General features: G+C 41.6%; 1 protein-coding gene across 9 annotated transcripts in view; it reads left to right on the top strand.

Annotated features, from left to right (window-relative positions):
• TDP1 (tyrosyl-DNA phosphodiesterase 1) overlaps positions 1-22,801 on the top strand; it is a 93,357-nt gene that overhangs the window by 47,648 nt on the left and 22,908 nt on the right. The window contains exon 15 of one of the 9 annotated variants that reach the window (XM_023255946.2): positions 10,586-11,043. The exons of the other annotated variants lie outside the window; for them this stretch is intronic. Within the exon in view, the coding sequence (XP_023111714.2) occupies positions 10,586-10,610 (25 nt within the window). The 3' untranslated portion in view covers positions 10,611-11,043. Of the gene's footprint in view, positions 1-10,585; positions 11,044-22,801 lie in introns of those variants that run through there. 9 annotated transcript variants of the gene reach the window in all.

Here is a 22,801-nt window from a genome sequence, read left to right on the forward strand (position 1 = left end):
TCTAATATCTGCACTGAAACCATTTTTAATGAAGTTTCTATTTGGTTGGACTGGATACTTGAAAAGTTTTTGTCCTACTCTAAAAGAAAGTGAGTTTGTAGTTCCTATCTATACTTGTCCAGCTAAAAAACTCATCCTATTGGTAATTTTGTGTAATGTCTTATGTTTTCATACAGTGCCTGGTCTATAGTGACCCAGAAGTTTTTGAGAGGGTGATAATCCCTATAATCAAACTGCTATTCATTTGCTCACTGATTCTCAGGTTCTAAGTTTTTCTTTTTGTACTATCTAGAATGGTTGTGCTTATCCTTAAGGTCTGTTTCAGGTGTTCCCCTTTGAAAATTTTTCTAGCTCAGCAGACATAATTCATTGTTTTCTATTGTGTTTTTATAGCACTTTTTTTTTTTTTAATTTATCTTGAGAGAGCACAAGCATGAGCACCAGAGGGGCAGAGAGAATCCCAAGCAGGCTCTGCACTGTCAGCGTGGAGCCTGATGTGGGGCTCAAACTCATGAACTGTGAGATCATGATCTCAGCCAAAATCAAGAGTCGGACGCCGAACCGCCTGAACCATCTGGATGCCCCTATAGCACTTTTTGCTTGGTCCTTTTTACGTATTCCTTCTTGGTTCTTTGTGGGTTCCTTTGCCTTGATATATTATGAACTGTTTGAAGACAGCTGCCAGGTTTTACCTTCACATCCTCAGCATCTAACACTGTGCACAGCGTATTGTTAGTGACCTATATGTACTTGAATGAGAGCCCTTCACAAAATGTTGTTCACATAGGTGTATATATGCACATAACGAGAAAAGGGCAGGTGGAAAAAGTTTGTCTTCCCACTCCTGTTCCCCAGCCGTCCTGCTCCTCAGCCTCAAATCACTACTAGTGTCTTGGATTTAATAGCTTTTAACCCCATGAACCGTCAAACCTAGGTACCTCAGAGGATGGCTGATGTTACCCAGACAGCCAACCTACTGTTGAGGAAACAATACCGAGATGGAATCTAAAGATCCGCATTCCTATTTGGGACTGCCACTTACTAGCCTTGCCACTTAAGTTTGGGGAATGCCATTTATAACCTGGGTTTTCTCTCACTTCAGGAATGTTGCAAAGATGATGATGGAAGATAGATGTGGAGGTTTCCTGTTATGCTATATGATTATACTGTATGTAACTGCTTGGTTTTTAGGGCCTGTGTTCACAACTCTGTGTTAGGTCGTTGTTCATAAGTTCCCTAAGGATTCAAGAAAACGATGTAAGGGACACCTGGGTGTCTTAGTTAAGTGTTCGACTCGATTTTTGGCTCAGGTCATGATCTCAATGTGAGTACAAGCCCATCGGCTCTGCACTGGCAGTGTGGAGCCTGCTTTTGGGATTCTTTCTCTCTACCCCTCCCCTGCCCAAACTGTCTCTTTCTCAAAATAAATAAATAAACTTAAAAAAAATTTTTTTTTAAAAGAAAGCAGCTTTTAAAAAGCTTTCCTGTTTAAAAGGATATGTGTGGAAGGATATGTGATTTAAAGACTTGTCCATAGTTAGAGCCTTTTCTAAGTTGAATATGTGATTAATTTACAAATTGTTGAAAATTATTCTATGAAATCAAAACCAGTACGTTCAGCCAGAAGTATATTATTCAAATAACCTTAAAACTAGCACTTTAGCTTGAACATATTAAAATGTTATGTTGGCTGGCAGTTTTCTCTTTTGTCTGGTTGCTTTTATGTCAAGCTATTTATAGTTTTTGATCCTACCATGAAATCATCCCATGTTTGGGCAGCCTGTTCTTGAAATTACTGAGACATGATGACAAATCAGTGTTAAAATTTTACCATAGGACCAAGCAGGCAAGAAGACGAACTTGAGAAGCAGCCTTGGCTAAAAAGATAGTTCCTAGGAGTCATTGGCAAACCCGACGAGAACAATTATGAAAGCTGTGCATTGTGGGTGGGCAGAAAGCAATCGCAGTTACGGTTGCCTAGCAACCGACAGGCATTGCGGGATGGTTGGAGATAAGCAGAAATGTTGGTGCTGCCACTCTGGGGGGAAATGAGACAAGTGCTTAACTATAAAACCACCGTGACTTTTTGAGGAAACATAAGACATTGTACCCTGCTCTGATTTTCGGCATTGCCGTGCAGTACTTCTCTAACGTCTGTTCCTTTGGATCTGGAACAGTCTTTTTTCTTCCTTTGATTATTTTTTTTTTTTCCAGTGAGAATCAAATTGGGTCACACACAAAAAAATCTCTGCAGATGTCATTGGGTCGACTTGGTTGCCTGGCACTGTGGCTCCAAGATATTGGGGTTAGTTGCTATGCCTCATGTCCTTTATTAAAAATAATGGTATCAGTATGAAAGCCTGTGGCTGACTTCCTTTACACGTTAATGATGATTTGAGGTCATATCCCCACCCTTAACTTTCTTGGATTATGGTACAAGTAGACCAAAGACAGAGCATGCCCCTTTTCATGCTAACGGAAGCATGTCTGATGGAGCATTATCCCTGAGGAGGAAAAAGTGTGAGACCCCCCCTGACCTAGGACCTTTAGATCCAGGTACAAGGGCACTGCTAGTCACGAAGTATCCCTGTGGCTTGAGAGGAGGACGTTCTATCTGGGCGTCCTTCACCGGGTTCTAGCCCCCGAAGGAAACCCATTATAAGTAATACCAGATACTTGTTTGGTGCTTACTATAAGCCGACCAAGTGGTTTTTGTTTTAGTTTTGTTCTTGTTTTAGATTGTTAAGTTAGTTTCAGGTGTACAACAGTTCAAGTTTAGACCTTGTGCTGTGTTCACCAAGTACTTTTTTATTCTAACTCCTCTAATCCTCTCAATTAGCTAGATAATAGTAACGTTCCCGTTTTAGAGATGTGAAAACTAAAGCCTGAAGAGTTTGAATAACATGTCTGAAGTGTCCCAGTTGGTAAGGTGGTAGAATAGGATTCAAACCCAGATAGTCTAGCGGGACAATTTCTTGTCTGTGTCCGAGGCACTGCGCTAGGCTTTGGTTATGGATAGCGAGCCAGGCATGATCCCTGCCCACAAGGAACTCTTATTCTGGTTCGTGTAGTTCTGTTGTCCTTCTGCTTTGGGATCAGCGCTGCTGGCTAAGATGGTGGGGAGAACACACAGCTTAGAAACGGACTGCAGCCCCCTTTTCTTTAAGTACCTGCCAAGCCTTCCCTCTTCCCTGCTGACATCTTTTAGTGCTGTTGTACCAGGTCTTGCCCTGACTTCTCTTACCCTGCCCTTCAGAATGCTGGACCTTCCTACCCATTGCTTTGCCACAGCTTTCCCAACCTGTAAAGGTTTTAGTTTCTGCCATAGCAACCATTTGTGGCCCTTGCTGAGTGAGTGCAGAGAACTGTGGGCTGGCAGTGAGTGCCTGGTTGCTTTTTCTCAGCCTCTGTGTGTCCTGCCTCTTAGTTCGTTGACCAAGTGCTCGCTGAGCCTTCATTTTGTGCCAGGCTTTGGTGGCGGATAGCAGCTAAAGCTTCAGTGCTTTTTGAAAACACTCCTTCAAACTGGCCATCCAATTCCCATTTACTGGTCAACCTCCAGGCAGCTGACAGATGTCTTGAGTACCTAATCCTCTAACTTCTCATCTAAGCTGTTTACACCAAACTCAGCCGTGTTGCATAGTCGTTAATGCCACCCACAGCGTCTGCCTTTGGGATGTTTCTGTTCCTGTTACGATTCACTGTGTGTATGTGTATGTATGTGTGTAAACAACATTTATTTTTTCACACTTATGGAGGGTAGAAGTTTGAAATCAGGGTGTCAGGATTGGTTTCTCCCGACTTACAGGTTGTAGATGGCTGTCTGCTAAATCTGTGTGTATGTGGTCTCCACCGTTTCTGTGTCATGTCTTTAAGTTTTTATTCAAATTCCAGTGAACATACAGTGTAATGTTAGTTTCAGGTGTACCATATAGTGATTCAACACTTCCATAGAACACCTAGTGCTCATCACAAGTGCACTCCCCAGCGAATGGATGGAGCTAGTGAATTTTCTAAACTGGGTTTTATCTCATTTGGGGAATGTTGTGAAGATGATGGAAAATAGATGTGGAGGTTACTTACTACAGTATATTATCGTACTGTATGTAATGCACTTATTCTAAGTGAAACAAGTCAGAGAAAGACCAATACCATATGATTTCACTCACAGAGTGTAAGAAACAAAACAAACAAATGGGGAAAAAAAGAGGCAGGAGCGCCTGAGTGGCTAAGTCTGTTAGGCAGCCAACTCTTGGATTCGGCTCAGGTCATGATGTCACAGTTACTGAGACTGAGCCCCATGTCAGGCTCTGGGCTGGCAGCATGGAGCCTGCTTGGGATTCTCTCTTCCTCTCCTGCCTCACCCCCACTTGTGCATGCACGCTCTCAAAATAAACTTAAACCAAGAAACAATTTTTTTTTTCCTTTAAAGGAAACCGGTTCTTAACTGTAGAGAGCAAACTGATGGTTACCAGAGGAGAGGTGGGTGGGGGGATGGGTTAAACCATTGACCTCTTTTACTCCTCTTTTTTGCCATTTGCAAATACGTATTCAGTACTTCTTCCTGATGACTGTGCTGGGCCTGTGAGCCTGTAGGTGTCCCTCAGCTTGGTATGTCACTAGCTAGATCTGCTGAGGTACTGAGAGCTTGATCAGTCCCTAGTGAGAGACAGGTAGGTGTTGTGTGTGTGCGTGCAAGGGTTCCTGGGAATTTCTTACACTGTAGCAGTTAAATGCATCCAGAGTGTTACTAATAAGGTGTGGTGTCTTTCAGAGGAAAGAGATCTCTCCTGCATTAAATAACTAGATGAAGCTTCAGAAAGGAGTACTTGAGGTAGAAGAAATCCTGTTCTTGAGTCCTGAGACCAGATGTGCTGGGGGAGGTAGAGATCATCTGGGCTGGCATGAAGCCTTGGGTGGGAAGGATGAGAGAGAAGCCTGATGGTGGATGGGGCCAGGCTTGTGGATCTTGTGTGACAGGCAGAGGACTTCAGACTTTGCGGATAAGGATCACTGAATGTTTTTGAACAAGGGTGAGACAGCCCACACTGTTAATGACAATATTACTGGTAAAGCCTGTCGTTCAAGGCTTTATGATTGACACACTGTTCTCATCATAATGTTGTCATGTGCTCTGGGATCTAAATGGAGCAGATCTTATCCTAGCTATTTTATGGAAGTAGAAACAGGTATGAGAGTTGAGGCTGCTCATCTAGTAAATGGTTGAACTAGAAGTTGAACCCAGATCTTTAGTTTCTTCTAAGTCATGCTGTTTCTGGAGTTAGTTTATGGGATGGGTTAAAGGCAATAAAGCATAGAGGCAGAAAAATCTGAGCAATTGACACGGAATTCCAAACATGGTAAAGATGCCATGGAAAAGAAAAACGGAGGGGTCTTCACCCAGAGACCTAATTACAGAAGCCTCTGAAAGACTCGGATCAGGTTGAGAGAGCAGGAGAAATTGGGTTGCCTGCAGGGTTGTGAGCATAGCTCTCTAGAAGAGAGAGACCCCATCGAGCTTTGTGGGGCTGGTCACTGACCCCAAGGAGGCTGCTCCTTAGCCCATCTCAGAAGGTGCTAGTACAAACCATCCATCTGCTCAGCAGCACCACTACTTTGTGCTGTTCTCTGGGAGACTCTGAAAAGGATGAGAAGGGTTCCCAGCAGGCCGCACTGCTGTGGGACCCGGGCAAACAAAGGCAAGGACCTGCCTACACAGACTTTGTTGGGACGTGAGGGGGAGACTGCTCTTCAGAAAGCTTTTGAAGGCCTCTAGGGTAATTGAACAAAAAGTGACTGTACAGCGGACTTGTAGTGTTACCTGTCTATAACAGTCTGCTGTCTGCAACCACTGTTGCTTCAGCCCTCTGGGCTGTTTCCCTATGAGTAAAACCAGAGATGGGACTAAACCAGGGATTTTCACGCCGTGTTCCTTGGAGCCCTAAGGATTCTGGAAACCCCTTTCGGAGCTCACTACCACAGAGGGTAGAGGGAGGGGAATGCAGGTAATTCCGGGTGCACCTAGAGACATTTGCCTTTTGTCTGCATTAAATGTGTCCTTTGGACAAAGGACTCTCCAGATTTTTCTTTTTTTAAAGATTGAAAAGCCATTATAATAATCTCCTGGGCCCAGTCTCCTATTTTACAGTTCTTCTTAATTATGAATAGTTTACAAACCTTACCTTTGTGTTTTCACAATTTACTAAGGACTTTCACCTAGATTACTTCATTCATTCCTCATTATTAACCAGGGAAGTGAACAAACAGCGTTAAACCCATATCACAGATGAAAAGGTGGCATCCAAAGGACATAACCCCAAGGGGGTAACTGGATAAAACCAGAACTCAAATCCTACGAATCCGTTGCTCTTTTCAATTCTTTGTATTGGCTTTCCACCATAGGAGATGGACCAAAATAATGGAACATGTCTGTAGAAAATGAAATAGTAAGCAGTTTTTGGTTATCATAGTGGTTACTGTGATAAACACACATTGAAACTCTTTGATAGGATGTTCCGAATACCAATTTTGACCTAGATTTGCAAAGCAACTTTTGATTCTTTTTGACAGTATTTTTTGTCCTTTTGGATTCTGGATACTGATGTGATGACTTCTTTTTTTTTTTTTTTTAATTTTTTTTTTCAACATTTATTTATTTTTGGGACAGAGAGAGACAGAGCATGAACGGGGGAGGGGCAGAGAGAGAGGGAGACACAGAATCGGAAACAGGTTCCAGGCTCTGAGCCATCAGCCCAGAGCCTGACGCGGGGCTCGAACTCCCGGATCGCGAGATCGTGATCTGGCTGAAGTCGGATGCTTAACCGACTGCGCCACCCAGGCGCCCCTGATGTGATGACTTCTAAAGCCCATGTAATTCCATTTGTGGGATCAAGGGTAGACGGATCCTTTTAAAGACCAAGTTGACAGCTGAGCTGAGCTTTGCAGTGGAATGAAAGCTAGCCTTCTGAATTCAGCATGGATGTGGAAGCATTTGCTTGAGGACGTAATATGCCTGTGTGAGGAACAAAACGAGGTTGCGAATAATTTCTCAACGTACTTGGTGACTTGTCAGAACTGTGACTTTAAAGCCCACACCCAAGTATCAGGTCTCCTTTGGTGTCCTGCTCTTGCTTATCTATGGGAAAACATGGGTCATAATCACTTTTCATTTGTCTTTTCCTTGGGCGTTTCTTTGTTAATGCCCTGTATCTATATGACAACATATCAACCCCCAAGACAGTTGACCTTTTGTGTCCCACTTGGTACTTAATCTCACAAGATTGGCGGACATGTGCAGAATTGGTTTAGTTTTAACCACACCATTAAATTCCTGGTCACTCAGATGTACGTTAAAAATTGGGGAACAGGGGCACCCAGGTGGCTCAGTTGGTAAAGCGACCGACTTCGGCTCAGGTCATGATCTCGCAGTTTGTGAGTTCAAGCCCCGTGTCAGGCTCTGTGCTGATGGCTCAGAGCCTGGAACCTGCTTCAGATTCTGTGTCTCCCCCTCTTCTCTGCCCCCCCCCCCCCCATGTTCATGCTCTGTGTGTCTCTGTCTCTCAATAAATAAACGTTAAAACAATTTTTTTTTAATTGGGGAACATATCTATATCAAGGGGAACAAAATCCTCTTGATTTCTTTGACAGAATAAAATAGGAGCTTACTAGATTTCTGTCCTGGGACTGGGGCTAGGATTAAGAGATCAGTAAAGCAGTCCAGTGAAGAAACTTTAGACCTATCTGCAACTGAAATCTAGGATTTAGGAGTCCTGGATGGACCTGCCTTCTGGAGAATTCTATTGCTTAGTCACAACAGAGAGGATGACCAGAATCAGCCTCCCGTAAATTTAGCAAGGTATTGGTGATGGTAATAGCTAACATCTATTAAGCATCATTTATGTGCCAGAGACATTTTACACACCTCTGAATCCACACAGTACCTTCATGAGGCAAGTACATTACCATATTTTCCAGGGACAGAAATTAAAGATTGACACTTGGCACTAATTGTGATAGAAATGCATGCAAGCTCAGATTCCGCTCTTACCCACTACCCGACTCTGCCTTTGTGCTTAATTTTCAACAGACTTTTTTCTCTATTTTGTGATTTAGAAGTTTTAATTCTATGACCATAATGAATAAAATAGTCTTGATAATCTCTGTCTTCTAGGCCTTTGTATAGTCGTCTCTTTTCTTGAGTTAATTAGATGTTTCTTGCCTGTGTAACATCTGCAGGATTCAGTTGGGAGACATCTGTGGACTTCAGTAGCCACAGACAGCTTCTTGAAAGAGATGGGGTTTGTGGGGGAGGAAGGGGCTCAGCGACAGGAGTGGGTAGGGTGGTAAGCATCACGGACTAGGAAATGTTTTTGTAGGTGTGGATGCAGTCATTAAATTCAGTTAAGAGTAGGGGAGTCAGGAAAAGGCATAATAGGAAATAAGATTGAAAAACATTAATTTGGTCTGACTGAGGAGGGCCCTAAATGCCAGGCCATATATTTATGCTTAAGTAAAAAGGACACGTCGATACTTGGAGAGCTCCTGGAGGAGGGTGTAGAATGAGAAACCAGGGAGCGGGCAATCCATCTGGATCCAGACTCTCGGGTGAAAGGGGCAGGACTAAGATCACTGGACATAGAGGATGTTACAAGAGTGAAATAGCTTGGTGACTTGCTGTACGTAGTTACTCTGGAGCAGAAAAGTCCAAAATGCATGAGATTTCTGAGCCTGGCTGAATGAGACTGTGGATAGAGGGGAATGCGGGAGAGGAGCTGGTTTTCAGAGGGGAAAGGGGTGCTGATGGGTTCTGTTTTTGGAGTGTTGGGTTCGGGGTGACGATGTGACCTCCCAGTAGAGAAATCCAGCTTACGGATGGAGATGTCAGTTTAATTTGATGAGAGGTCAAAGCTGATGAAGTCTGGAAGTCATACTTGTCAACATAATGGGTTGCAGTTGGTGAGCAGGGAAAGTCCCCAAGGAAGAGAAGACAGTAGAACAAGCCAAGAGCAGAGCATGAATTTAGAGGGTTTGTGGTAGGACGGGCACTAAATAAGAAGCTGAAGAGTCAAGAGAAAGCCAAGGAAGAGAGATGGAAAGGAGGTGGAGAAAACTATCCATCCTGCAGAGAAGTCTAAAGCAGTTTCTCAGTCATGGCCCTGTTGACTTTTGGGACCAGATGACTTTTGTTACGGTGGTTGCTTTGTGCATTGTTGGATGTTACTCACTAGATGCTAGTAGCAGTCGACAGTTGTGATGACGGAAAATGGCTCCAGACCTTGCCAAATGTGCCCTTAGCAGCAAAACTGCTCGTAGGTGAGAACTGCCGGTCTAGAAGAAGAATAAGGAGTATGAAAAGACCACTGGATTTGGCAGTTAAAGATACTGAGTGGAAGTCAGACCACAAAGACTTGAAGAGGGAGAAAGAGAAGAAAAGGAGACTAAGGATGAGGACAGTTCACCTAGTACATCAGAGAGGAGATAAAAAGCTGTGTTCTACCTACAGCAGACACTTGAGCTCCAAACTTGGCAATGGTTTTGTGTGGTAGAGCCAGCTCTCGTACCCTGTTCTCTTTTGATAGGTTGCCCTGGCTATTTGTTCTTATGTAGAAACTCAACAGTCTCATCTTGCTCTAGGGAAGTAAAGCAATGGATGTTTATTGGGATTAAATTGAAATTACAAATAATTTAGTCCCTTGTCTCTTCATGTACGTAAATAGTTCATTGCTTTTCAGAATTAACAGACTATCTTTTTTAAGTAGTTTAATGAAAAATTGAGCAGAAAGTACCCTTTATCATCTCCCTTTCCTCCATTGTTAACACAGTTGGATTGGTGTGAGACCTTTGTTGCAGTTGATGAGCCACTATTGACACATCATTATTAACTAAATTCCAGAGTTTACATTAGGGTTCATTCTTGGTGCTGTACATTCTGTGGAGGTTAACAAAAGTGTGAGGAGAGGTATCCACCATTACATTATAGTGGGCTAGTCCACTGTCCAAAATTCCTCTGCACCTCACCTATTCATCTCTCCCTAACTACTTACTCTGTTGCCTCATGCTCTGGCAACTGCTGATCTTTTTACTCTGTATAGTTTGCCTTTTCTAGAATGCCGTCTAATGCTGGAATCACACAGGATATAGTCTTTTCAGATTGCTTCCTTTCACTTAGCAATATGCATTTAAGGTTCCTTCATGACTTTGATAGCTAATTTCTTTTTAGTGCTGTATAAGAGTCCATTATCTGGATATGTATCACAACTTGCTGTCCATTCCTGCTGAAGGACATCTTGGTGGCTTCCAAGTTGTGGCAATTAAGACTAAAGCTACTATAAACACCCATGTGCAGGTTTTGTGTGGACATGAGCTTTCAACTCCTTTAAGTAAATATTAAGGAGCAGGATTGCCGGGTTGTATGGTGCAACTTTATGTTTAATTGGAAGAAACGGCCAAACTGTCTTCCAAAATGGCTCTATCACTGTGCATAGTCACTGGCAGAAAATGATAGTTCTTGTTGCCAATATTTGTTGTCAGTGTGTTTTTTGATTTTAGGCCATTCTAACAGGTGTGTATTGGTATTTCCTTTTAGGTTGCAGTTTCCTAATGACAAATGATGTGGACCATCTTTTAAGCTTATTTGCCGTCTGTATATCTCTTAGCAAGGCATCTGTTCAGATCCTTTGCCAATTTTTAAATCAAGTTATTTCATCACACCCGGAATTCGCAATAAATTTTTTTTTATTGAAGTGTAGTTGAAATACAATATTTTCAGGTGGACAAACTCAGTGATTCACCAGTTATATACATTGCAAGATGCTTACCATCAGTGTAGTTACCATCTGTTACCAAAGTTATTAAATACTATTGATTATATTCCTTATGCTGTACTTTGCATCCCCATGACTTACTTATAACTAGAAGTTTGTTCTCTTAAATCTTCTCACCTATCTTACCCAGCCCTTGACACCCCTCCCCTCTAGCCCCTCTGAATCTAGTTTTCTTTCCTGAACTATATCCTGAAGTTCATTAAAATCTTTCCACTGGTAATAAGCTCTGAGTTGTTTTTGTAAAACTACCTTTATTTTTGCCCTCATCTTTGATAATTTAACTGGATTTAAAATGCTAAGTTGACCGTTATATTCTCCCACTTTCTTTTTCTTTGGCTTTGAATTCATTTGTTGCTGTTGAGAAATTACTGTTGAATTACTATTCCTTTATGGGACATCTGTCTTTTGCCTCTGCCTACTTTTAAGATTTTTCTTTATCTTTGGGGTTCTGTATTTTACAACAACAGATCAATAGATGGGGTTTTCTTTTTACATAGTCTCGGCAGCGTGTGTTGTACTTTAGTCTAAAAATCTGGTTTTTCAATACTTCTCCAAGATTACTCGGAGCATAACTTACCTTTTTTTACTTTTGCAACTCTTACTAAATGCATGTTAAACCTTTCCAATCTTTAGCAATTTATTTTTCAGTGCTTTGCCTCTGGGTTGCTATCTACATGATATCTTTAAGATCTCTCTTCTAGTCCATTAATTTTGTTTGTAGCTGCAACTGGTGTGTTATTTTATGTATCAGTTGAGTTTCTGATTTCAGTGGCTATGTTTTTCACTTTGGGACTTTGTAAAAATACACTGTGCTTTGTGGTTTATAACTTAGAGTCAGGCTGCAGGGTTCACATTCGTGCTTCATCACCTACTACCTGTGAATCCATGGGCAAATTATTTAACTTTGATTTTTCTCCTCAGTTAAATTAGGATATTATAGATATACTATAAGTATAGACATCTAATAGTTTAGAATGAGAATTAATAAATTAAAAGATAAAAAACAGATGAAACAGTGGGAGGTATGTAGTATGTGCTGGGTATTAACTGCTGTTGTCACATTTGCATTTTTGTATCATTTTTTATTTTACTCAAATCATTTTAAATACATTTAACTTTAAATTTCCATCTAACCAATTACCCGAAGCTCTTGGAAATCTAATACTATTTTCTATTGGCTTTTGCTCATGATAAATTGAGATTATTTTCTTATTGTTGTGAAACTTGGGGTTTTAAGTGTCTCTTCATTGAGACGTTAAGAATCTTCTGTGGTCTGTCTCTGCCCATCTTTTCAAGAGCCCGGAACCAATGTTTTTTAGTATTTTGACATGGGGTAAGACACATTCCTGGCACTCCAGTATTTAGAGATCAGGTACAAGTGACCAGAGAGATTAGATTGAAAGTAGAAAACCACAGTTTACCTTTGGAAACTCAAGGAAAAATGCTTCCTTTTTAAGGGAGGATTCTGGATGGGGTATGAAAGTTTCATGCTGCTAAGAGATCGAATAAGATGAGGTAAAAGAAATTTCCATTGGATTTGATAATGTGGAGGATTTCTGTGACTTTGAATGATTGCAGTATAGTAGTATGGGGAGAAGCTTTATGAATGGATATAATAGATTGAAGACTAAATGAAATTTTTTTTGTAATATAGCTAGTATAATAAGATGAGATATTTGAAGGCACAAAGATCATAAAGGAAGTAGAACTATCTTTATTTGTAGGTTGTAAATAAGGAGTTAAAAACCATCAAAAGCATCAAATAGCTAAAAATTAATAAAAGCTGTGGAAGACATCTACACTGAAAACTACATAAAACACTGTTGAAAGAATTTAGAGAGGCTTCTGGGAAGATGGCGGCGTAGGAGGACGCTGGGCTCACCGCGTCCTGCAGATCACTTAGATTCCACCCACACTTGCCTAAATAACCCAGAAAACCTCCAGAAGACTAGCAGAACGGAGTCTCTGGAGCCAAGCACAGACGAGAGGCCCACGGAAGAGGGTAGGAAGGGCGGCAAGGCGCTGTGCGCTGCACGGACTGGCGGGAGGGAGCCGGGGCGTAGGGGCGGCCCGCCGGCCAAGCAGAGCTCCCGAGTCTGTCTGGCAAAAGCTGAGGGGCCGGACGGAGTATGTTCGGACAGCAAGTGGGACTTAACATCTGGAAGGTTACAAGCTAACAGCTCTGCTCGGAGAGCGGGAGGGCTGGAGGACAACGGGAGGGAGAGTTGTTGAGCCTCTGCCGACAGAGCTCAGCTTGGTGGGGAACAAAGGCGCTCGCCAGCACCATCTCCCTCGCCCATCCCCCAGCCAAAATCCCAAAGGGAACCGGTTCCCGTCAGGGAACTTGCTTGCACCGCGCAAACACCAAACGCTGTGCTTCTGTGGATCCATCCCTCTGGCGGTGGGTCTGACTCCCTCCCGGTGCCGCAGGGCCCCTCCCGAAGCGGATCACTGAAGGAAAAGTGAGCTGAGCCTGCCCCTCCCGCCCCTGTGCACCTTGCCGATCCACCCCAGCTAATACACCAGATCCCCAGCACCACAAGCCTGGCAGTGTGCAAGTAGCCCAGACGGGCCACGCCACCCCCCAGTGAATCCCGCCCCTAGGAGAGGGGAAGAGAAGGCACACACCAGTCTGACTGTGGCCCCAGCGGTGGGCTGGGGGTAGACATCAGGTCTGACTGCGTCCCCACCCACCAACACAAGTTATTCAAGACAGCGCAGGGGAAGTGCCCTGCAGTCCCGCACCACTCCAGGGACTATCCAAAATGACGAAACGGAAGAATTCCCCTCAGAAAAACGTCCAGGAAATAACAACAGCTAACGAACTGATCAAAGATGATTTAAATAATATAACAGAAAGTGAATTTAGAATAATAGTCATAAAATTAATCGCTGGGCTTGAAAACAGTATAAAGGACAGCAGAGAATCTATTGCTACAGAGATCAAGGGACTAAGGAACAGCCAGGAGGAGCTAAAAAATGCTATTAACGAGCTGCAAAATAAAATGGAGACGACTACAGCTCGGATTGAAGAGGCAGAGGAGAGAATAGGTGAACTAGAAGATAAAATTATGGAAAAAGAAGCTGAGAAAAAGATAAAAAAAATCCAGGAGTATGAGAGGAAAATTAAAGAACTAAGTGATGCACTAAAGAGAAATAATCTACACATAATTGGTATTCCAGAGGAGGAAGAGAGAGGGAAAGGTGCTGAAGGTATACTTGAAGAAATAATAGCTGAGAACTTCCCGGATCTGGGGAAGGAAAAAGGCATTGAAATCCAAGAGGCACAGAGAACTCCCTTCAGACGTAACTTGAATCGATCTTCTGCATGACTTACCATAGTGAAACTGGCAAAATACAAGGATAAAGAGAAAATTCTGAAAGCAGCAAGGGATAAATGTGCCCTAACATATAAAGGGAGACCTATAAGACTCGTGACTGATCTCTCTACTGAAACTTAGCAGGCCAGAAAGGAATGGCAGGAAATCTTCAATGTGATGAACAGAAAAAATATGCAGCCGAGAATCCTTTATCCAGCAAGTCTGTCATTTAGAATAGAAGGAGAGATAAAGGTCTTCCCAAACAAACAAAAACTGAAGGAATTCGTCACCACTAAACCAGCCCTACAAGAGATCCTAAAGGGGATCCTGTGAGACAAAGTACCAGAGACATTGCTACAAGCATGAAACCTACAGACATCACAATGACTCTAAACCCATATCTTTCTATAATAACACTGAGTGTAAATGGACTAAATGTGCCAACCAAAAGACATAGGGTATCAGAATGGATAAAAAAACAAGACCCATCTATTTGCTGTCTACAAGAGACTCATTTTAGACCTGAGGACACCTTCAGATTGAAAGTGAGGGGATGGAGAACTATTTATCATGCTACTAGAAGTCAAAAGAGAGCTGGAGTAGCCATACTTATATCAGACAAACTAGACTTTAAATCAAAGGCTGTAACAAGAGATAAAGAAGGGCATTATATAATTACAGGATCTATCCATCTAGAACTAACAATTATAAATGTCTATGCGCCGAATACAGGAGCCCCCAAATATATAAAACAATTACTCACAAACATAAGCAACGTTATTGACAAGAATGTGGTAATTGCAGGGGACTTTAATACCCAACTTACAACAATGGATAGATAATATAGACACGTGGTCAATAAAGAAACAAGGGCCCTGAATGATACATTGGATCAGATGGACTTGACAGATATATTTAGAACTCTGCATGCCAAAGCAACAGAATATACTTTCTTCTTGAGTGCACATGGAACATTCTCCAAGATAGATCACATACTGGGTCACAAAACAGCCTTTCATAAGTATACAAGAATTGAGATCATACCATGCATACTTTCGGACCACAATGCTATGAAACTTGAAACCAACCACAGGGAAAAGTCTGGAAACCTCCAAAAGCATGGAGGTTAAAGAACACCCTACTAAAGAATGAATGGGTCAACCAGGCAATTAGAGAAGAAATTAAAAAATATATGGAAACAAACGAAAATGAAAATACAACAATCCAAATGCTTTGGGATGCAGCAAAGGCAGTCCTGAGAGGAAAATACATTGCAATCCAGGCCTATCTCCAGAAACAAGAAAAATCCCAAATATAAAATCTAACAACACACCTAAAGGAAATAGAAGCAGAGCAGCAAAGACACACTAAACCCAGCAGAAGAAGAGAAATAATAAAGATCAGAGCAGAAATAAACAATATAGAATCTAAAAAAACTGTAGAGCAGATCAATGAAACCAAGAGTTGGTTTTTTGAAAAAATAAACAAAATTGATAAACCTGTAGCCAGGCTTCTCAAAAAGAAAAGGGAGATGACCCAAATAGATAAAATCATGAATGAAAATGGAATTATTACAACCAATCCCTCAGAGATACAAGCAGTTATCAGGGAATACTGTGAAAAATTATATGCCAACAAACTGGACAACCTGGAAGAAATGGACAAATTCCTAAACACCCACACACTTCCAAAACTCAATCAGGAGGAAATAGAAAGCTTGAACAGACCCATAACCAGCGAAGAAATTGAATCAGTTATCAAAAATCTCCCAACAAATAAGAGTCCAGGACCAGATGGCTTCCCTGGGGAATTCTACCAGACATTTAAAGCAGAGATAAAACCTATCCTTCTCAAGCTATTCCAAAAAATAGAAAGGGAAGGAAAACTTCCAGACTCATTCTATGAAGCCAGTATTACCTTGATTCCTAAACCAGACAGAGACCCAGTAAAAAAAGAGAACTACAGGCCAATATCCCTGATGAATATGGATGCAAAAATTCTCAATAAGATACTAGCAAATCGAATTCAACAGCTTATTAAAAGAATTATTCACCATGATCAAGTGGGAATCATTCCTGGGATGCAGGGCTGCTTCAATATTCACAAATCAATCAAGGTGATACATCACATTAATAAAGAAAAGATAAGAAACGTATGATCCTGTCAACGGATGCAGAAAAAGCATTTGACAAAATTCAGCATCGTTTCTTAATAAAAACCCTCGAGAAAGTCGGGATAGAAGGAACATACTTAAACATCATAAAAGCTACCTATGAAAAGCCCACAGCTAATATCATCCTCAATGGGGAAAAACTGAGAGCTTTCCCCCTGAGATCAGGAACATGACAGGGATGCCCACTCTCACCGCTGCTGTTTAACATAGTGTTGGAAGTGCTAACATCAGCCATCAGACAACAAAAGGAAATCAAAGGCATCAAAATTGGCAAAGATGAAGTCAAGCTTTCCCTTTTTGCAGATGACATGATAATATACATGGAGAACCTGATAGACTCCACCAAAAGTCTGCTAGAACTGATACATGAATTCAGCAAAGTCAAAGGATACAAAATCAATGTACAGAAATCAGTTGCATTCTTATACACGAATAATGAAACAACAGAAAGACAAAGAAACTGATCCCATTCACAATTGCACCAAGAAGCATAAAATACCTAGGAATAAATCTAACCAAAGATGTACAAGATCTGTATGCTGAAAACTATAGAAAGCTTATGAAGGAAATTGAAGAAGATACAAAGAAATGGAAAAACATTCTGTGCTCATGGGTTGGAAGAATAAATATTGTTAAAATGTCGATACTACCCAAAGCTATCTACACATTCAATGCAATCCCAATCAAAATTGCACCAGCATTCTTCTCAAAACTAGAACAAACAATCCTAAAATTCATATGGAACCACAAAAGGCCCCGAATAGCCAAAGTAATTTTGAAGAAGACCAAAGCAGCAGTCATCACAATCCCAGACTTTAGCCTCTACTACAAAGCTGTAATCATCAAGATAGCATGGTATTGGCACAAAAACAGACACATAGACCAATGGAATAGAATAGAAACCCCAGAACTAGACCCACAAAAGTATGGCCAACTCATCTTTGACAAAGCAGGAAAGAATATCCAATGAAAAAAAAACAGTCTCTTTAACAAATGGTGCTGGGAGAACTGGACAGCAACATACAGAAGAATGAAACTAGACCACTTTCTTACACCATTTACAAAAATAAACTCAAAATGGATAAAGGACCTGAATGTGAGACAAGAAACCATCAAAACCCTAGAGGAGAAAGCAGGAAAAGACCTCTCTGATCTCAGCCGTAGGAATTTCTTACTTGACACATCCCCAAAGGCAAGGGAATTAAAAGCAAAAATGAACTATTGGGACCTCATGAAGATAAAAAGCTTCTGCACAGCAAAGGAAGCAATCAACAAAACTAAAAGGCAACCAATGGAATGGGAAAAGATATTTGCAAATGACATATCAGACAAAGGGCTAGTATCCAAAATCTATAAAGAGCTCACCAAACTCCACACCCAAAAAACAATCCAGTGAAGAAATGGGCAAAAAACATGAATAGACACTTCTCTAAAGAAGACATCCAGATGGCCAACAGGCACATGAAAAGATCCTCAACATCGCTCCTCATCAGGGAAATACAAATCAAAACCACACTCAGATATCACCTCACGCCAGTCAGAGTGGTCAAAATGAACAAATCAGGAGACTACAGATGCTGGAGAGGATGTGGAGAAATGGGAACCCTCTTGCACGGTTGGTGGGAATGCAAACTGGTGCAGCCACTCTGGAAAATACTGTGGAGGTTCCTCAAAATATTAAAAATAGACCTACCCTATGACCCAGCAGTAGCACTGCTAGGAATTTACCCAAGGGATACAGGAGTACTGATGCATAGGGGCACTTGTACCCCAGTGTTTATAGCAGCACTCTCAACAATAGCCAAATTGTGGAAAGAGCCTAAATGTCCATCAACTGATGAATGGATAAAGAAATTGTGGTTTATATACACAATGGAGTACTACATGACAATGAGAAAGCATGAAATATGGCCCTTTGTAGCAACATGGATGGAACTGGAGAGTGTTATGCTAAGTGAAATAAGCCATACAGAGAAAGACAGATACCATATGTTTTCACTTTTATGTGGATCCTGAGAAACTTAACAGAAACCCATGGGGGAGGGGAAGGGGGAAAAAAATGAGGTCAGAGTGGGAGAGAGCCAAAGCATAAGAGACTTTTAAAAACTGAGAACAAACTGAGGGTTGATGGGGGCGGGGGGAAGGAGGGAAGGGTAGGTGATGGGCATTGAAGAGGGCATCTTTTGGGATGAGTACTGGGTGTTGTATGGAAACCAATTTGACAATAAATTTCATATATTAAAAAAAAACTTTCAAAGAAAAATAAATAATAAATAAGAACTTAAATGTATGGAGATATAACCTGTTCATGGATTAAAAGAGTCAATATTGACATCAGTTGCTCCCAGCTTCTTTGATAGATTTCATTACAATCCTGATCAAAATCCCAGCAGAGTTTTTGTAAAAAATCGACAAGCTGATTCTAAAATTTGAATATGCAAGGTGTTCAGAAGTGGCAGAAGAATTTTAGAGAAGAACAAGCTGATACAAAATTTACATGTATATTGGGGCAACTGGGTGGTTCATTCAGTTAAGCGTCCAACTTCGGCTCAGGTCATGATCTCACGGTTTGTGGGTTCAAGCCTCACATCAGGCTCTATGCTCACAACTCAGAACCTGGAGCCTGCTTCAGATTCTGTGTCTCCCTCTCTTTCCTCTCCTCCCCTGCTCGCTCGCGCTCTCTCTCTCTCTCTCTCTCTCTCTCTCTCTCTCAAAAATAAACACTAAAAAGAAAAAAAAAACTTACACATATATACAAAGGATCTAAAATAGCCAGGATGGTTTTAAAGAAGCATACTTACAGTACCTGATTTGAAGATTTGGCATAAAATGGGAATAAGACTGGTATTAATATAAGACTAGATATTCTTATCAATGGAATAGACTCCAGAAATAGATGTAATCAGAGACTTTTGATAAAGGCACCTGGAGGAAGGTTGTTGTTTTCAGTAAATGGTGGTAAGGCATTTGGATATTGATGCAGAATAATCAAGCCATGGCCTAACTTAGGCCATAAACAGATTAATTACAGATAGATGATAGACCTAAGTAAGAAAACTAAAACTATGCTGTGAAAACTGAAGGATATTCTCATGCCATTGTAGTAGGCAAAGATTTAGTAGTTGGCACAAAAAATACACTTGGCCATTAAAAAATTGATGGGCTTTTGGACTTCAAAAATATTTTAGAAATTGATTTCATCAGAAGACACCCTTTGAGGATGGATGAGGTTTTCTACACAAGACCTCATCCTCACAAGATGTAAAGGAAAAAATTCCAACTTGGATAACTCCTCCTCAAAAAGGGAAAAAAATTAAACAAGATCTTCTGAAATATAAAGAATTTTCGTAAATAACTTTTACCAACTGGGAGAACATTTGCAGCATAGTTATAATACATGAAAAGCCCTGGGAGGCAAAGTAATGGCTCCTCAAAGATGCCCTAATTCCCAGACCCTGTGAAGGTAGCAGATGGAATTAAGTTTGCTAATCAACTGACCTTATCATGTGGGAGGTGACCTGAAAGGGTTCAGTGTAATCACAGAGGCGCCCCAATGCAGAAGAGGGAGAAGTCCAGAGTGAAGGCAGTATGACTGCTGACCTTGTTGGCCTTTGAGGGTGGAGGAATTGGAGACGCAGAGAATGTAGGTGGCCTCTAAGAACTGGAAAAAACGAGGAAATGAATTCTTCCCTAGAGCCTCCGGAAGAAATACAACCCTGCCAGCGCCCTGATTTTAGTCCAGCACATCCCATTTCAGACTTGTAATCTCCACAAGTATAAGATAGTAAATTTGTGCTGTTTTTCGGTCACTAAATTTATGGCAGGGCAGCTATAGGAAACTAATGCATACCTGTGTACTAATAAAAAAGACAAGTAACATAATTTTAAAATGGTCACTTCATAGAATTAAACCTAGATGTCCAATAAATATGGTTAAAAATACTGACCACCACCAGTAATCCGAAATCAGATTGAAATGAGATCTATTTTGCCTATTATTTAGCAAAAATTTTCATAGGTACCCATCCAGTGTTCTCAAGGATCTAAGAAAAGAGTGTCTTCTACATTGTTGGTGACAGTCTAAATTGGAAAGACTTTTTAGAAGAAAATGTGACCGAGTCCATCAAAATTAAACCTTATTTCCTTATGTATATCTATATACAGCTTGAATCTTCACGGTGAGTATCTTCCCACATCACTAATGAAACTTTCTTTCAGTACATAGAAAGTAACAGAGCCCAAGGGCAATACAAGAAAAAAATGCAATACACATGCAAAACAGAAGGTAACTGGGGTGGGGTGAGGGGACACGCATACTGCCTGCGGAGTTTTAGGACAGGAGTGACGGCACCATTAGCTAGAGTTTGTGATTTTCTCTCCTTGTCACACAGCCTTTCTGTCCACATCTCCTCTTACATCTACTGCCAACATTCTGTTTTTTGCATCTGTCTGTGAAAGTATCCCATCCCCCAGCCCTGGTCGTCTAAGATGTCTTGCTAAAAGCTCAGTCTGCTAGCTTTGTCTGCGCTCTTTGCAGCTGCTGCCTAGATTGAGGGCTAATGATGAAAGAAATCTTTTCAGTGGACACATGTTCCCATAACAGTCATCCTTACGTTTTTGTACACCTTCTAACAAAATCTGAACTCCTGCTTCTTGTGTGAGCATTTTGTAATGTATGTAATTGTCAAATCACTGTTGTCTACTCAAAATTGATATGTCAACAATACTTCAAGTAAAAATGAAAATATATAAGTAAAGTTCTGAATCTCGAAAGTAAACTCAATGAGCCGCTCAAACCAAATGCTGGGAGGTGGGGAGGTGGGGAGGCCGGGCTTGGAGGTAGCAGATGATACTACTGGAGATACCCAATGTTAAGCTTTTAAAGATTGTCTCAGAGGTCGCCTTCATTGCTCCCTTCTCCATTGTGGCATGGCTCTTTCCCCAGCATGTTCCCCTGAACATGGAGATAAGGCTCCCAGCAGTGACCTCCCAGTGAAAATCATGGGTTCTTTCTGGCTGGAATACATAGGGGGAGGGCAGCTGTTTAGTTAGATGTGAACGTGTCTAGTCATTGTAGACTGTTGTCCAGGAAGGGATTATGGCCTCATGGACCAAAACCCCCTCATTCTAGAGATAAGAAATGAATGTCTGGGAAGAAGAGTGCCTTGGCATGTTGCTGTTAGTGGGGAAGCCAGGACAGAAATCCTCTCTCCTGATTGGGGGTCCCCGGATCTTTTCTCAACATTGGCCTGCCTGCCTTCTCCATGCATCTTGGGTGGAATCCGATGCTTTCCTGAGCTTTCCTTTAGGAACTTTGTTACACATTGTCAGTCAGTTTGAACATAGTCTTAAAGGTTTAAGTGTTGGGCAAAATTTCCATATTAGGGACTGAGATCAGGTCCCTAATTAGCAGGCATGTTCTATGAGCTGTGGCAGGGTCATCTGCCAGATGGCCTCTGTCATTAAGGGGTCTATAAATTGCCGAGTTGAATAACTGACCATTGAGTAACTTAGTTGGGGACTCGGCAGCAAATCCTGTCGTGGGTTTGCAATGTGTCTGTTCAGCTTAGGCTGAACTTCGTTTTTCCGGAATTCCCTTGTATGTTTCTGGTTGGGGTGGGCCCCAGATGAGATTGTTGTTGGAGATTTGGAGGGCAGATGAGAAGTAGCAGCCCTTTTTATAACCCACACGTTGTCCTTTTGAGCCAGCTCACTCTGTTGGCAAGAAGCAGCGGCAGGACTTGTGACTTTTGCACCCTCTGCAGGATCCTGTTTCAGCTTCTCTAACTCCTGGGTCTCACCTGGTGTGTTTAGCTCTGTGGTGAAGGGCCCAGCTTCTGCAGGACACCTACACCCCCAGTGCCAGAGGCAACATGAATAGGCATGGTTTTAGTCTCTACTCGTGGCTTTAGCTCCTTGCCTGTGGTTCTAGCTTGTGTATCCATCCTTCCCTGACTTCTGTCAGCCCTACAGACTTCAAACTCCAGCATCAGGGCAAAGATGGCCTTTAGAGACTGCTTTAAAAGCTCCTGCAATTACTTAAGTCAAATTTCTGTAAATTATATGTATTTTGTACACACTCTAGTGGTTCTGCTTCTCTGGTTGAACTGTGACTGCCACCCACCTGTCCCCCAGAAGCCAGTTTGATTCACCTTTACTTAGCAGCTTGGGCAAAGTTTCTGTTGGGCAGTACAACTTTGGCTGTCCTCTAGAATCCTCAACTTTCAGAATCCTTCCATACCCTCAAGAATATAAGTAAATGAAAAACCAAATCCTCTTTGATGAAGCATCATTTGACCCCCAGCAACAACAAAATAAACCTGAGCATTGGCAAGGGAGAGGGCAGCTCCATCCAGTAGGAGTCAGAAGAAAACTGAAAGAACAAGGACAGAGAACAAGGTAGAAATGAACTTGAGTAATGGCAGTGGCCGCAGCAAGAAGCCAAGACCTGCTGTGGGCATAGATCCTGAATGGAAGAGAAAAGT

This window comes from Felis catus, chromosome B3, assembly GCF_018350175.1.
Source record: "Felis catus isolate Fca126 chromosome B3, F.catus_Fca126_mat1.0, whole genome shotgun sequence".
NCBI classification, from domain to species: Eukaryota; Metazoa; Chordata; class Mammalia; order Carnivora; family Felidae; genus Felis; species Felis catus.